The following is a 14,899-nucleotide window of genomic DNA, read 5'->3' on the forward strand; positions in this document are numbered from 1 at the left end:
TGACGTCACTTATCGACAATCGATGTAGGACTCAGACGCCGAAAATTATTTTCGAAGCAGCACAGCTGTTGCGATTACCTGTCATAGATGTGGAATACGTCAGAGGACACAATCCCTTTGAAAACTAGAGTACGGCCTGGAGCTTGAAGGACTAGGTTCCCTTCAACCCATAGGTCGAGCCCTGGTATTAGATCAGGGAGGACCTAGAGCTACAAAAAAATAAGTGTTACAGTGCTGAATGGGGTTCTTTAATGACCTCAGCGAGAGTGTATTCGACTCCGGTGCTTGGACCCCAGGAACTCCACAACATACCCTGCGAGAAGCCATTCACCAACATGCGCTGGAACAGCCCGAGGTGTTGGGGCCTGAGCGAGAAGAATTAATGGGAAATAACATGGGGAAATCGAGAATGAAGGCTTAATTGTGCAAAGTAATGAAAATAACAAATACAAAGTAACAGCTATCTTTCCTTAATTAGGGTAAAAGGATCAGGATCATCTGGTCATGGTACAATGCTGCATGATACCAATGCGTCTTCTATCCCTTCTGCTCCTAGACCCCTGCACACACGCAGTCGTGTTATTTGTGATTTTTCCATCCCTCGTTTCAGGACACACTTTCCCCTCACCCATCACCATTGCCTTTTAAATGCTGCAGTGAGGTTTTAAGCAAAAAGAATGCTGTGTTTAGCTAATCCGATGGCAAGCTAATAAATTGGCCTTGGATGCAGTCTCAACGTGATTGGCAAGATGGTTCTGTTTTAAGGGTAGGTCCAACTGACTGTTCTCAACCTACTCCTGAATTTTCAGTAGATAGGACAACTTGCATGGACGTCAATTAACCAAAATGCCAGGGGTAGCAGAAGTGATATCACACACCGAATGAGATCACAGGAAGGGATGTCATATGATCTTTGACTCTGGTGACATCACATGAAATCACATTTAACCCCTATGTCATACCCTGAAGTGAATAGCAGGTGTAAAACATAAGAAAGCTTGAAAGCATGCATTTCATAAAATACCAAATACTGTAATGTCATGTCCTACTAGTAAACCTGATAATAGTAGTACATTTTCTGGTGGGTAAAGGAGAGGGTGATGGTAGATATCCAGATAATTTTTTTTTAACTGCACAATTGATTAAACAGCATTATGTGCCGCAATTTGATAGCTCATTGAGTTAAAAGCTCATCTCTGACCAGTGCCATGTTTAAATTCCAGTAGCGCTGAACCAGTCCTTCATTCTTTGAAGGTTGATACACTAAGTATTATTTCATTTCGTACTATAACTCCTATTTTTACAGTGTTTAAAAACAGGAGATATCAGGAGTCAGACGTGAAGTGCTATATGTAAAAATAATGATACAATACTAACTATTTTACATGTATATGGGAAAATTTAGGCCACAGGAACTGAGTATTTTTGCACAGACTGATAAGCCTCAGAAAAATAAAACAAATAAGTTGACTCTAAACAAGCAGCTCATCTGGAGCATCCGGTCCGTCTATCTTGTACAGACAAATACTACTCTTCAGTCTTGCCTTTGCGAATGTGGCACATTAGAGAAATACAAACTTCATAGCGCAATTTCCAAAAATAAAGCGGGTTCTAAGAACCCACTTTGTTTTTTTTTTTCCACATTGCCACTGGCGGCTGGTGAATTTTTTAATTGGTGGAGCATAAATATTTTGTCACAAATGTTCAAGAGTGATCGAGCGTAGCGATGGAGGCTGAACCAATCAAGTCTGGGGTTCTCCCCATAAGAACATGTTAATAGGTTAAAATGGTGCATTACACAGCACACTGCTTGGGAAAAATTGGGTAAAAAGCCAGACAGTTTAGCATCAGTTTTGCAGTGTAATTCATGAAAATAATCCAATAGTTGCAAGTCAACTGTGCACAAAAGCATTTCCCAGTGCATTTGTATGATGCCTTTAACCACAATATATGGCAGTAGAAACAAATAAGCACACTGCCTGTGCCCATAAGTTTCCATGCTGACTGCACCTATATATGACAGTATTCCCGTAGAAGAACATACTCATGGTATTATTGATGGCATTATGCACGCAACATAAGAACACATTCTACATGGTCTCTGCTGCCAATATTTGCGAGGAGGTGAAGGAGACCCTTACTAGTCAGATCCTTTAGCAAACCTGGTCGGATCTAGAGCAAACTTCAGAGGTGGGAGCAAGTATGAGACAGTGCAATCGCACTGAGGGACTAGGAGATCATGTCAGGGAAAGTAAGGAGGGAAGTGTCCTGGAGACCAGAACCATAAAAACAGGAAGGTGGTAGCAAGCTACCATTCAGCCCGCAAGCATGCCGCTGAAAGACTGGGAGAACAGACTGGTATCTCGATCTCAGACGTCTGGAAGGGAACTTAAGACTTTGCTAAGCTCACGATGTATGGGCCTCAGAGGGCTCTTACCACCGACTCAGTGAAAGCGTGTTTGGGAACCTTGAAAGCCCACAACCCAAAGAATAATAACTGGGTGTTTCACTAGCCATCTGGGCATGACCAGGACAAGCCCAAACTAGGAACTCCGACATAGACCTTTTAATTGCTCCAGATTTGTTACCGACATATCACAAGCATGTTCATGTAGGAGAAAATACTGGCATGTGGGGGTACAGCCATCACAGGTGTGATTTTGCATGCGCAAGCACTGCCTTTTTGGGCAAAGCCTTCCTGGGCGAGTTCCTACACAGCAAATATTGGCATGCCAGGGCAAAGCCATCACCGGTGTGTCATTAGAGGGGCAAGAACTGGCACATTGGGGCAAAACAACCAAAGGTGTGTTCTTACATGGCTAAATACTGGCATTTTCGGGCAAAGCCATGACAAGTGTGTTCTTAAAGGGGCCAATACTGGCATTTTAAGGCACACCCTAAAGATAGGGTCCTCCCTTATCAATCCCTCGGATAAGTCCAACTATCTCTGGCGTCAGAGTAGAACCAAGTAAACAAGTAGGCAGACACCTTGAAGGGATTCCAAGAGCAGCAGTCGTGTGGAGTTGACATGCTTTGCTCCCCTAGCTTTGGTGCAAAGAAGCCCTCTTGATTACTCAGAATTTGGGAAGCAGTCAACCAACCCCAAGTCCCACCGCAAAACTGGAAATCCTCACCCGGAAGGGACCAAGAAACCAACCAATACACCATTAGCTTGAAGAGGGAGAAAGGAAATATTTCCACCATTTTGAAGTTCCTAACAGTTGCTGAAGACCCACTCAGGCCCAATGAACTACAACTTTAAAGCCTCCTATAACAAGTCAGCACACCAGAGTCCTCTTACTCCAAAAAGCGACTAGAAGGAGGGGGCCACAAACCCAGACTCCATGTCATTCAGTGTGGAAGCTGAAAGGATGGAGGATGGTGGCTGAAGCAGGAGGAGAAAGGTTTGGAGACAGCTGGCATGCAGAAGGAGCAGGAAGGTGCCTGGAGAAGTAGACAGGAGGAGCTGAAAGGCCGGCTGCACAGTGCTCATGGCTAGCCCCATGTGGTGGACAGGGCCTCCAAGAAGAAACGGCAGAATTGGGGCCAGGCCCCAGATATCACCAAGGGACAGGCCACAAATTCTCAGCCAGCTACAGCTGTAGTCACCAGAGGCAGCTCAGGAGGTAGTGAGAGGGAGAGACTGACTGCATCATGTAATGTATGTGTTTCTATGCAGTATGTCTTTATTTGATTAATGTAAAATGTTAATTAATAAATGTTAAGTATTATAAATATTATGTAGGGCATAAGAGTGTTATGGGAATGTTAAGTTGAGTAAAAGCTAAGTAGATCTGGGCTGATATTGTGATTATAGGAAAAGGAGTAGAGGGGATGCACTCTGGCGTGGGGTAGCTGGAGGTCGTGGCAGCCTGCCCAAGGCCACCTAGCAGGATGGGAACACCCAGAGAGGCCTCTCTCTGGCCTAACACTCCATTTGGGTGGTACCTGAAGATAGGGAAGTGGTCTGTTGTTCAGACTCGCCCCAGCGGTCCCGAGACCCTGCCAAGGAAGGATGATCCGGCATAGCAGATTCCCATTAAATTGGTACTGCTAACAGGAGATTGGGTACACCCAGAGTTCTTAGATTACTAAATGCACACAGACACTAGAGTAGATTTTATAGGGATCCCAAGAGAGATCCCCTTTGGGATGCCTATAAAATCTACTGTAGTTTCAGTGCCCAGTTAGTAATATAAGAACTCGGGATGTAGCCCATCTCCGGTTATCACAAATTTTATTTTAAGGTGCAGCGCCCTCCCTACAGGCTCCCAGGGGGGGGTAGTGGCTCCCATGGGGACTGTCCCTGGTCCGGGTTGAGGGCGTTGGACTCATGTGCCTGGACCAGGGCCGGAAAGCAGGGGCTACAGGAAGAATAGGACGAGATGGAAGGAGAGGTCCAGGTTGTGACTGAGGGAAAGATCAAGGTTGCGGAGTAGAGTTACAAGGAGGTTCAAGAGAAGAGTACGAAAGTGGTGGTTGGAGAACACATTAAAGAGGATAAGAAGAGTTGTCAGATAAAGTCTGAAATCATGAAAACAAATCCAGTATAGGTAAAAAAAGGTGAATGAGACTCAAAGTAGCGAAGGAGCAAGAGACTGAGAGGGAAGAGGAGGAAGGAAAAAAAGAAAGGTGGCCAAGAAGAAAAATAACTTGCAGCTAAAGATAAAGAGTTTGGACATGCGCTGATTAGAGAAATAGAAGGGGGGGGCGGTGATTGAGAGGGGGAAGGAGAGAGGGAGCAGAAAGGAACGAGAAACGTAAAATAGCAGGGGAAGGAGAGGGTTGCGTTTAGGAGCAGGAAAGAGATGAAGATCAGGAGGAGAAAAGAAAGCAGGGGAATGATGAGGAAGTGTAGTAGGTTGAAAGAGTTGGAATCACAGCCCCTTTAAAGATATCAGAAGGATAAAGTGGGAGAGCAGGAGTGAGCGGTTTATTTTAGGGAAAGCCATGTACCCAGGCAGTACGGGAGGGACAGACTAGCCCTAAGACAGCATTAGAGGCTGGAGGAGGAATGAGGCTGTGGCAGAGCGGTGAGGAGGGAGTAACTGGTAAAGGGATGGCCGGAACCAGGACAAGCCCCTAAAGGGAAGCCAGGATCCCCAGGAAGCAGCTCCCTCTCAATGAGAAACTATGCTCTCTTCAAGCGGCTCAGAAACAACTGTTTGGAGTTTCCCTAAATAGGGTTCAGGAAGATTGGAGGGGAGACTACCACAGCTGTGAGCGAAAGAGAAGGAAGGGGCCGCTTATGAAAATTTGAGACATTTTAATTACTGTCATTCCTTAGTTTGTTGTTTTGGAGCCCCCAAAAAAAGTGAGTTTGGTTGTCTGTCGATAGCTAGTGTCCATCGTGACACCACCCATTGACTACCTATGGCCAAGATAATCCCCATGACCATTCCCACCCACTACCTGCCTCTCTCGGTCCAATAAATGTCTGCCTGGGATCGCAGAGCTAGCTCCATCAAGCAGTAACCCCAAACATGTGTGCCAGTGTGATTTCTAAGCAGCCTGCTGACAGTTAATGGCGTTATTGCAGATGTAAATGGTGCTGGGTATAAATAATATGTCTTAAAGTGTGCCTTCAGCCTCTTGATTTATACCTTTTTTTTGCACTGAAATCCTGTTAAAAATAAGCACTGACAAAGCCAACAACTGTGGTCTGAATAGAAGTATCATATGTACTGCTGTCATGTGCCCAGGTAATCATGCCATTTTCCAGCTATTGCTACATTATGACCAGTAAGTAAGATTGTGGAAGTGCTTTCCAAATGCCCATCCGATGTCTGCACAAAACCCAAAACTGTAGGCTTTGTCACTATATGTTTGCGGTCTATACTGCGTATCTACCAAATGCTCAAACTCACAACCGAGAATGTGTTTGTTTTTCTGCACTTCTACTGAAGGTTTATTCCTGGGAAGTAACTGGTTTGTATTTGCTCTTGTTTTTTCACTCCAACATGCCATGCGGTGGAAGGCGTTGCACTCTATAAATGCCCTAACATAATAAATAGGTTAAGCATAATAAACTCACTTTTTGCTTAAAGAGAAGACTAATGGTGACTAAGAACTATCAATAACTTATTTGCTAATCAAACACTGCCAATATGAAACACAAATCTGAATTCATGGAAATACGTGGTGCCTTATAGGGGCATTGGCCAGCGAATTCTCCTTCTTGCAGATTTAGTTGCACAAGTGAGCCATGAGTCTGTGTGAGAGATTGGGGATCAAGCCTTGTTCCATTAGACCTTTTGATGAGGAACTGTCCATATGATGTATAAGCCAACAAAGATTAATATATTCAACATACCCCAGGTAGATAAAGCTGTGTTGCCAGATTCTTCATAACATCGTCTGTCAAATCTGAATGCTCAGAATCCCACACTAGACCAATAGTGACAATCTCAGGACAGTTCATCAGAACCCGGCGGATCTTTATTTTCTGTCCACAGTTACTCTGCAAAAGAAGGGAAAGGCAGAAGAAGAAAAAAAGTCATTAGAAAAATGGTTTGGTATTTAAATCATGCAGACTAACAGGTTAAGAGTGAAATAAAGGCATCAGTTTTGCAGAGCACCCTCGGTTACTACAAGGCCTAATGTATAGAAACTTAAAGCGGGTAATTAAACTTCAGTTACATTCCTTCATTCGAAGGCTAAAAGCACCATTGACTTAGATGTCCAGCAAAGGAGTAAGTGTACGCAATCACACCTCTGTCCTAGGCAATGGTGCGTCAAAGGTTCTTTTTTTAAAGATGAAGGGCATGTAGAGATGTCACTTCCCCTTTCAAAACTCAAGTGCCTTGCTTGGCTAAATCTATTCCAGTACCGGAAATATCCAAAATGAGTGCTAAAGGTTTTACAAGATTATAGCTTCTTCTGGATCATGGAAGGCATCAGATCACGTTACATATGTATAAAAATGACCAGCATGAATGAACTTGGCAGCATCGGCGAGAACAGTTTCAAAGTCCGTGCTTCATATAGGTTCTTGTACTTGAATGGAGGGGTAGTTGGTGTGGAGGATTAGTCCTCTTTTGGCTGATTGAGGGAAGAACCAAGTAAATGTGACATTAACTGATGAAACTGCTTCAAACATATTTAAGTATTGACCAAATAGAAATACTCTAGGCTCTTCCTAAGCCAAGAGAGCAATCGCAGTAACCAGAGGTTCACAGTTGGGCACCTTAATGATGCCCCAAGCCAAATGTCTAGCTTGACCCTGAACTTTTGATGTAAAGAGTTGGGCCACATTTTCTTTTGCAAGAGGAGCCAATTAAGCAATTTAAATATGATCCATAATATTTTGATAACACCATCTTCTGATGTAATTAAGACCAAAATAAAAACTTCCAATGTCCTCGATCTACTGCTCGGTTATTTATTATTTTGCCTCTTACAACAGTAACTTATGGGTAAATACCTCAATCTGGGATTGAGCTGGAAGGTGAAAACATTTTGGGGATAGGAGAAGAAATGATTTTGTTCGCATTCAGCTTCAGGAGAAATGTCCCATCCACGTTTTAGGACAGTAGACACTGTCCTGTTATTTTGTATGTCAACCACAATTAAACACAAAGACGTTTTGCAGTAATCCCCTTCTCCAACAAAAAGCAAAATAGAAAAACGGGGCTGTGTGAGGGAATAGAAAAGGCCACGAAATCTTAAAAAAGCCAAAGTCTCCTAGTCGCTCCCCAGTAGTTGTCCTTGCCTCAGAGTCTAAAGCAGCAGCTGCAGAGACCCTCATCAGGCATGGTTGAAGGATTGTGCACTACCTACCAGCAGGCTCGCCACATCATAACATATCGGTAGCCACTGTGCCATCACCCATAGGCTAACTAGTTTGTAACAAGTCAAATCCTGTAATAGCTGGGAAGGTCAGCAATTCCAGACTTCATCTGGTCTTCTCTTTTCAGTGGGCAGGCGGTGAGGGGGTTGGAGGAGATGCTCAGGAGGACTTTGCAAAGGCCAGTCATTGTGACAGAGAGTATTGCACATTTTACAATATAAACCTGCAATAAGCCCTATCCAGGAGAACAGTCAATTGAGGAGAAACTGCTGTCAGAAAGAGGAGTACGTACAGAGAACCTGTTGTATTTTAGTGTCTAGCAGGGTAGAAGGTGTTTGGTCAGGACCATTGCGTTATATGCTGAGCTGCTAAATTGCATCCGAGCCATGTTTTTGAACCTCAGCTGATCAATCCTTTGGTGGAACAAGCACTTACTGAGGAATTATGGAGTCCAGAACTTTCTAGAAATCTGCATCAGAAATGTAAAAAGTAAGTATCACTAGCATACACTATAGGGGCATCTCTGCCTGCACTAAATTAGAAAAAGGAACAAAAAACAGCACTGATGTCCTGTTAAAAACAAGCTTAGGCAAAACCAAAAGTTTTGGCTTTTGTACAGGTATAGGTATTTGCCAGACACTGCTTTCATATGCCCCATTACTCTCAACATTTTGCAGTGGTTACAATATCCAGCTTATGGCAAGATAGTACCATTATGCAGTGTCTGGCAAATGCCTATCCTATAACCACACAAGCTAAAACAGTTGGCTTTGCGGTTATTATTTGGGCCCCTCGTGGCACCTACCCTTCCGCATGGACATCTATTCTTGAGGCTGATGACTTTGCAATTCATTGATTCAGAGGCCCTTTAACAACCTAAATAAGTAGGCTATTCGAGCTTGACTAAAACAGGCTGACCAGGGATACCGAGGAACAAATATCCTCTTAGTGAAGAGGAGAGAAGATTACAGGTAAGGCATTTTAGCCTCCCAACAGTCCCTTACAACCTCCCTGAAAAAAGTCTGAATGTTGGCACCCACAACGTATTATACAAATGTAGTGTATAAAGTGGCATGAGAAATCTGTTTGTCCAACCTATCCTGTTACTCTATGATAGGGTTACCAGTTAGGACAGTTCTGTGTCACGTGAGCGGCGGGGTGCCCGATTATTGTCCCTCCTCTGCACCTTCCAATCTGCTGTTTTAGTTCTCAGCCCGCGTAGACTGGGGTCATTATAGCCATAAACAAGAAGAGCAATATTGGTGGTCTGCTGAATGGGCACCAGGAACAGGCTGTAGGGGCCTCGCAGGGCTCTGCGGCCTCCTCCCCTTTGATCAACAGAGACTGTGTTTCGGAGGTCTTGGCACTTAGTACTCGTACTACAACAATGCCTCAAAATAAAAAAAAAAAAGAGACAAGATCAAGGCTGGAACCATATAGTCCTCTCTTGAAGACTGGTCCCCTAGAACTCGTATTCCCAGACAGTTTACTTAAATCTGGCACTGTTGAGAGCATGGTGCCAGTACTTATCCCAGTCAAATCCCCATGCCTGGAAAAATGCCCATAAAAATCCACCAACCACGCTGAGAGTAATTTAGCCCATTCTACCCCAATATTCCATGTCCCCCAAGGCGGGGCTAGGCCTAATTTAGCTCAATTCGAGCACACTGATCCCTTGCAATGATCTGCTCTTATGGCCAAAGAGTTACTCCTATGTAAGGATCCTTTTGACCTTGGTCTCCTGGCTGATGCCCTAAATGATTTGGGGGCGGACTTGCGACCGCCTAAAGTAGATACTACTTCACAGACAGACGGGCTGTCCATTCCTATTGTCCTACCACAGATATTGAAGGTCAACAACGCCTGTCAAGTTCTTATCCCAAAGGAGACAAAAGATCAAGCTCTACAAACTAACGTCTGGAATGAGGCGCCACCTAATTCCACCATGCCAATAATGGACAGTAGGGAGAAAATAACAATCCCCATTGTGGTCTCCAATAGCCTAACTCAGGAACCATTGCTCCCCTCTTCGATCCATGACCAGAAATCTGACCATAAAGGGGTCAAACCTCCCACAACGATGAAGGCTAAATGTGAGACTATACCCGCATGAATGCTCGCCTAAAAAAGGCACAAATGCCAACAATAAAGAATACGAATATGCATGACTTCATTATGGACCAAGGAAACTTTGTTATAAACAACATTCGGAAAATAGGTGGAAGAGAGACTAAAGAAGGTCTGCGCAATAAGGTCCTTGCATGGTTGCGGCAGAGACACCGATCTAAAATCTTGCCTGGTGTGGTCAGACGCACCAATTTAAAAACCTTGCGTAGAATGGACCAGAGTGACTGGTGTTCACAACCTAACAGCGACTGTGTTTTAGTGGGTTGTGGGGACAGTACCCTACCTGCGTTTCTCAATTGCTGTAAATATTTCCCTAGAGGGCTCTCAATTTGTAATTTGATCATCTGATGTTCTCCTTACCCATTTTTCCTAAAGATATGGGCCCTCATTACAACACCGGCGCTAAACCATGGCGCTATTAGCACCATGGTTGGTGCCGGTGTTGTAACAGGTCCGCCATGGATCAATGGGGAATTACCACCCCATTCCAAGGTTGGCGGGGCGGTAATTCCCCATTGAATCATGGCCCTTCCCCATTCCCATTTTTGCCCCATAGGGCTCTATGGGAATGGGGAAGGCGCCAAGTACGGTACCACAAATTGCAGTACCGTACTTAGCATCAAGGTCCCTTTGCGGGTCCCTACTTTAACGGCTGGTCTAGACCCTAGGTTCAGGTCAGGTCCCGCAAAGGGACCTTGTAGTAAGGCGCTAAGTGTTTAACTGCGCCACAGCCTTTTACGGCGTCGTTAAACACTAAGCGCCAGGGTCCTAATGAGGCCCATGGACTTTTTAAATCTCGGCTACCTGGTCTGTTGAAATTTTCTAGACTAATTCGGAATTACTTATATTGAATGTACTATTCTTCGTTTTAGGCTCTTGAATGTATAGATGTTTGTTTTGTAAGCGCCCTTATGCCTTCGAGTTCCCATGGCGTGGTATGTACATTAAAGTAAAAAGCAAAGTAAAGATGTCACAGTTTACCCAGGATTGTCTGAGAATTGGACCCTCTGGACCACTCGTTCCGAGAAGGTTTTTCATTTAAAAACCTAGTCCTGGTTTTGGGGCAAGGGAGGGTTATCTCGATGCACAATGTTCATTTAGCAACAATGAAATCATAATGACTAAACATTATAACAGTTTTTCAATTCTATGTCGAGAACGGAGGCCACTTTTCACCGTACCTTTTTTCAAATCTTAACTTTGACCTTTTTTTTTTTAAACAGTAAAACAACCACTCAACAAAACCTCCACTGCACATGACTACCAATACCCAGAAGTCCACCAATTCCCTGTAGTTTTGTATCCATTTTCTTAAACCAATCATAATCCAGCACAACTGCAATGTCATGTCCTGTCCCGTCTGTGCCGCCTCCTCTTTCTTTGCTGCTCTTCCAAGCAGATAAGTCACCCGGTCATTGCTTAGTGATATATGTTTCTGTATGAGTAATAGCATGGGGATTTAGGTTTAGTTACTGTTCTTTTCATGGATTATAAACCTTATTGTGGGTAATTTGCCTGTGTATTTATTGTTAGTATTGGGTGTGCAAGGCAGCACGAGCTTGAACGCTTGTTAGCAGTGGCGAGCAGCAATTCAAGCTCATAAGTGCAGTGGTGTTTAAGTTCCAACATTATTGCGAGCGAGCAACGACTCACACGGACACTTGTAGTGCAGTATTTGTTTCCAAAGCTATTACAGGCGGCGGTGGCTGCGGGCTATTGACAACGTTATTAATGTGTCAGGCGGCCTACGGGGAGCACTCTGGATCCGCTAGTCATCTTGCCTGCTTTTGGGAACCGGGGCACTACCCAGGGCTCAGCGCGACTGCTGTATCGAGCACAAGGTCCTTTCCGACTCCTCAGAGTCCGCACTGAGCAAAGGACCTTGCGTTTTCAATCGCTGTTATGCAGCGCGGCCTGCGTGTGACACAGCAAGTGCATCTCTCAGCATTTCAGACAGATCGGGGCAAGAATCACACCACTCAATCTGCTGGTGTCCACGGGAGCTCTCACAGAAAGCATATATATATATATATATATATATATATATATATATATATATATATATATATATATATATATATATATATATATATATATATATATATATATATATATATCCAATTGAACTTCGTGTGGCAGTTAAAGTGCAATGGAGCCTAAAAGCACTACACCAGAATTCAGTGAAGAAGAGAGCCAGAGATAGACAGAGATCTATCATTAAGTTTTTTAAAAGGTCCTAGGTGACTCATTGGTGGTAGTTGTGTCTCAAGGGGTGCATCCCAACCAGGAACACCTCCAGGCACTACAATCTCTCCTGGCTGTGAAGCGTATGGTTCATAAGAAGAGAAAGAGCACAGTGCTGGCGTGGGAACCCCAGGCAAATAGCCCAGAAAAGGGGTTGCATCTAAGGAGGAGGACAAGGCCCGGAAGAGCCCCCACTGTTAGCAAAGCTGAAGAGCACTTTAGGGAAAACGGCAGTGCCGAACCTCTTACCCCCCCCTACCCCAGGGGTATAGAGGCAGTCAATGAGGGCTAAGTCACCTCCGAAGATGAGGTGAAGGATGGAAATGATCTCCAGTCAGACGATGATGAGGTGGACAATAGCAACAAGAATAATGGCGGCAAAACCGCTGATGAGCCCAAGAAAGGGCAGTTGGCCAAAGTTAATCTGGAGTATGGGGACGACATGGCAGACATGTTCGACCCCGAGAACATTAGACACCCGAAGTCTACAGAATGGTGCCCTCCCCGAGAGTGGCCCAATACATGGTAAAACATATCAGAAAACCGCTGGAGAAGGAGGTGCGTTTCAGAACGAGGGCAGAATTCCCCAGGTAAGGTTATGGAAACACTGGAGTCTGGCGCAAAAATGGTTACCTTTGTCACCAAAGCCAAAAGCAAAAAGACACCAAGAGAGGTGTTGACCAGGCCTGGAAGAGTTGCCAGGACATGGTCCTGGACATAGCAGGTCCCATGGCCAAAATAATGGACTTGGCGGAGAGAGCCCGTAGAAGCAGTCAGCCTGGCCAGCTGGGCACAGAGGGCAGTTTGCTCTCTTCTCTGCGAGGCATCGCAGTCTGTTGCTGAAAATTGATGGCAAACTGGGGGATCTCGACAACTATCAAGTGGGCGAATCAGCACAGGATATGCTTTTCAGGGAGGTCCTTGTTAAGGAGATGTCCCAGTTCGTAGGGACTTATACAGTCCAGGAAAAAGCACAGACGCCCATTCGAAAAAGATTCCCTGGACAGGTGTTCAAGGGAACCAGCAGACACAGGGGCCGTTCGGCCAGTCTTCTCAGCTGGACAAGGAGGCCCCAAGGACCCAGAGTCCAATACTGAGAGAATAGGCAGCATGACGCCTTTTTCCCCTGCAAAGGCAGGGGGGGTCGCAGAGGCTACAGACAACAAAGCGCTGCCAGTATTAAGTGCGCAATGAAAGCATTACCCCAGGGTTGGGGGGGTCAGACATTCCTGTGTATAACCAAAAGGCGAACGCCATCATGCGATGCTAGGGTATTGCAGACGGTAGCAGGCTTCGGGCTAGAGTTTATGCGCGCTCTGTGACAAGGGCCCTAACTCAGCGCGGCTCAGAATGTCGAGGGAGGAGAGGCTCCTTGACGCAAAGCAGTGGAGTGTTACAGAAGGGTGCGATAGAGCCGTGTCCATCAAGGCAGGCGGGCTTCTACAGCAATATGTACCTGGTGCACTGGAAAGGGAAGTTGTGGCCAATCATCAACTTGAAGGAGCTCAACAACTTGTCTACAGGCACTTCAAGATGAAGGGTATTCACCTCCTCAGGGATATTCTGAGCAAAGCAGATTGTCTGGCAAGGGTCAACTTGAAAGACGCCTCTTAGACCATTCCGGTAGCACGAGACCAGAGGAGGTTCATGAAATGTATATGGAGAGGGCAGAGCTGGCAGTTCTTGTGCCTCCCTTTTGGACTTGCCTCGGCTCCCTGGGCATACACCAAAGTCATGAGATTGGTGGCAGAATCAGAATTAAAGTTTAACTAGACGACATTCGGATCTTGGCACAGGCAAAGCGAAATTAGTGAGTCAGGTGCAAACGATGAGTGCCCTGCTGACCTCATTAGGGTTTCTCATCAATCAGGAGAAATCAGAGCTAGTTCTGAGGCTACGTATGGAGTTTATGGGGTTTGTGATAGGCACCAGAAAAGACTCTCTGGAATTGCTGCAGCAGACAATGAAAGCAATAAAGAAAGTCGAGAATAGCGATTCAGAAGATGCCTATTTCACTTCGGAATCTAGCAAGTATAGTGGGGCTGCTAGCAGCCTCGATTCAGTCCATATTCCCGGTGATCCTACATACAGAGCACTGCAGAGGCTGAAAATCAGGCACTTGTAGGGGTGGGGCGTTGGGGAAGAGTCAAATATCACCAGTGTGTTCTGTTAGAGGAGGACGGGAGAGCACAACTCGGTTGGTGGTTGCAAAACATGGAAGCCTGGCATGGCACAGCAATTTTCAGATTGTGATAGAATCGGACGCGAGCTGGTTGGGGCACAAGAGCTGAAACTACACTGTTTAGAACTACTAGAGGGCTCCTTCGCAGTAAGGGCCTTTGCAAAAGAAAAAGCAAACTGTTGCCTTCTGTTGAAGATGGACAACATCTCAGCAGTGCGATACATATACATTAGGGGGAACTCAATCGAAACTGCTGGTACAGAAGGCAAAGGGCTTCTGGCATTACTGCCTAGAGAAGAAGTTAGCAGTAGCGGTGGAATATTTTCCAGAGAAGCAGAACGTGATTGCAGACTGGAACTCTAGTTATCTGAAGGATGCCAGCAATTGGAAGTTGCACAAGCCAGTGTTCTTCCAGTTAAAGAAACTCTGGGGGCAGTTAGACATAGATCTTTTCGCCTCCAGGTTGAATGCACAGATGCCCAGGTATTTCAGCTGGTGGTTGGACCCGTGGCCGCTGGGGACAAATGCTTTTCTCCACATTTGGACGGGAGCGCTGG

The 14,899-nt window shown here is 45.2% G+C and overlaps 1 protein-coding gene across 1 annotated transcript in view; it reads right to left on the minus strand.

The window, feature by feature from the left end:
* USP53 (ubiquitin specific peptidase 53) overlaps positions 1-14,899 on the minus strand; it is a 321,924-nt gene that overhangs the window by 162,464 nt on the left and 144,561 nt on the right. The window contains exon 7 of the mRNA XM_069630685.1: positions 6,314-6,460. Coding sequence (XP_069486786.1) covers positions 6,314-6,460 — 147 coding nt within the window. The remainder of the gene's footprint in view (positions 1-6,313; positions 6,461-14,899) is intronic.

This window comes from Ambystoma mexicanum, chromosome 6q (genome assembly GCF_040938575.1).
Source record: "Ambystoma mexicanum isolate Mex_15411 chromosome 6q, UKY_AmexF1_1, whole genome shotgun sequence".
NCBI classification, from domain to species: Eukaryota; Metazoa; Chordata; class Amphibia; order Caudata; family Ambystomatidae; genus Ambystoma; species Ambystoma mexicanum.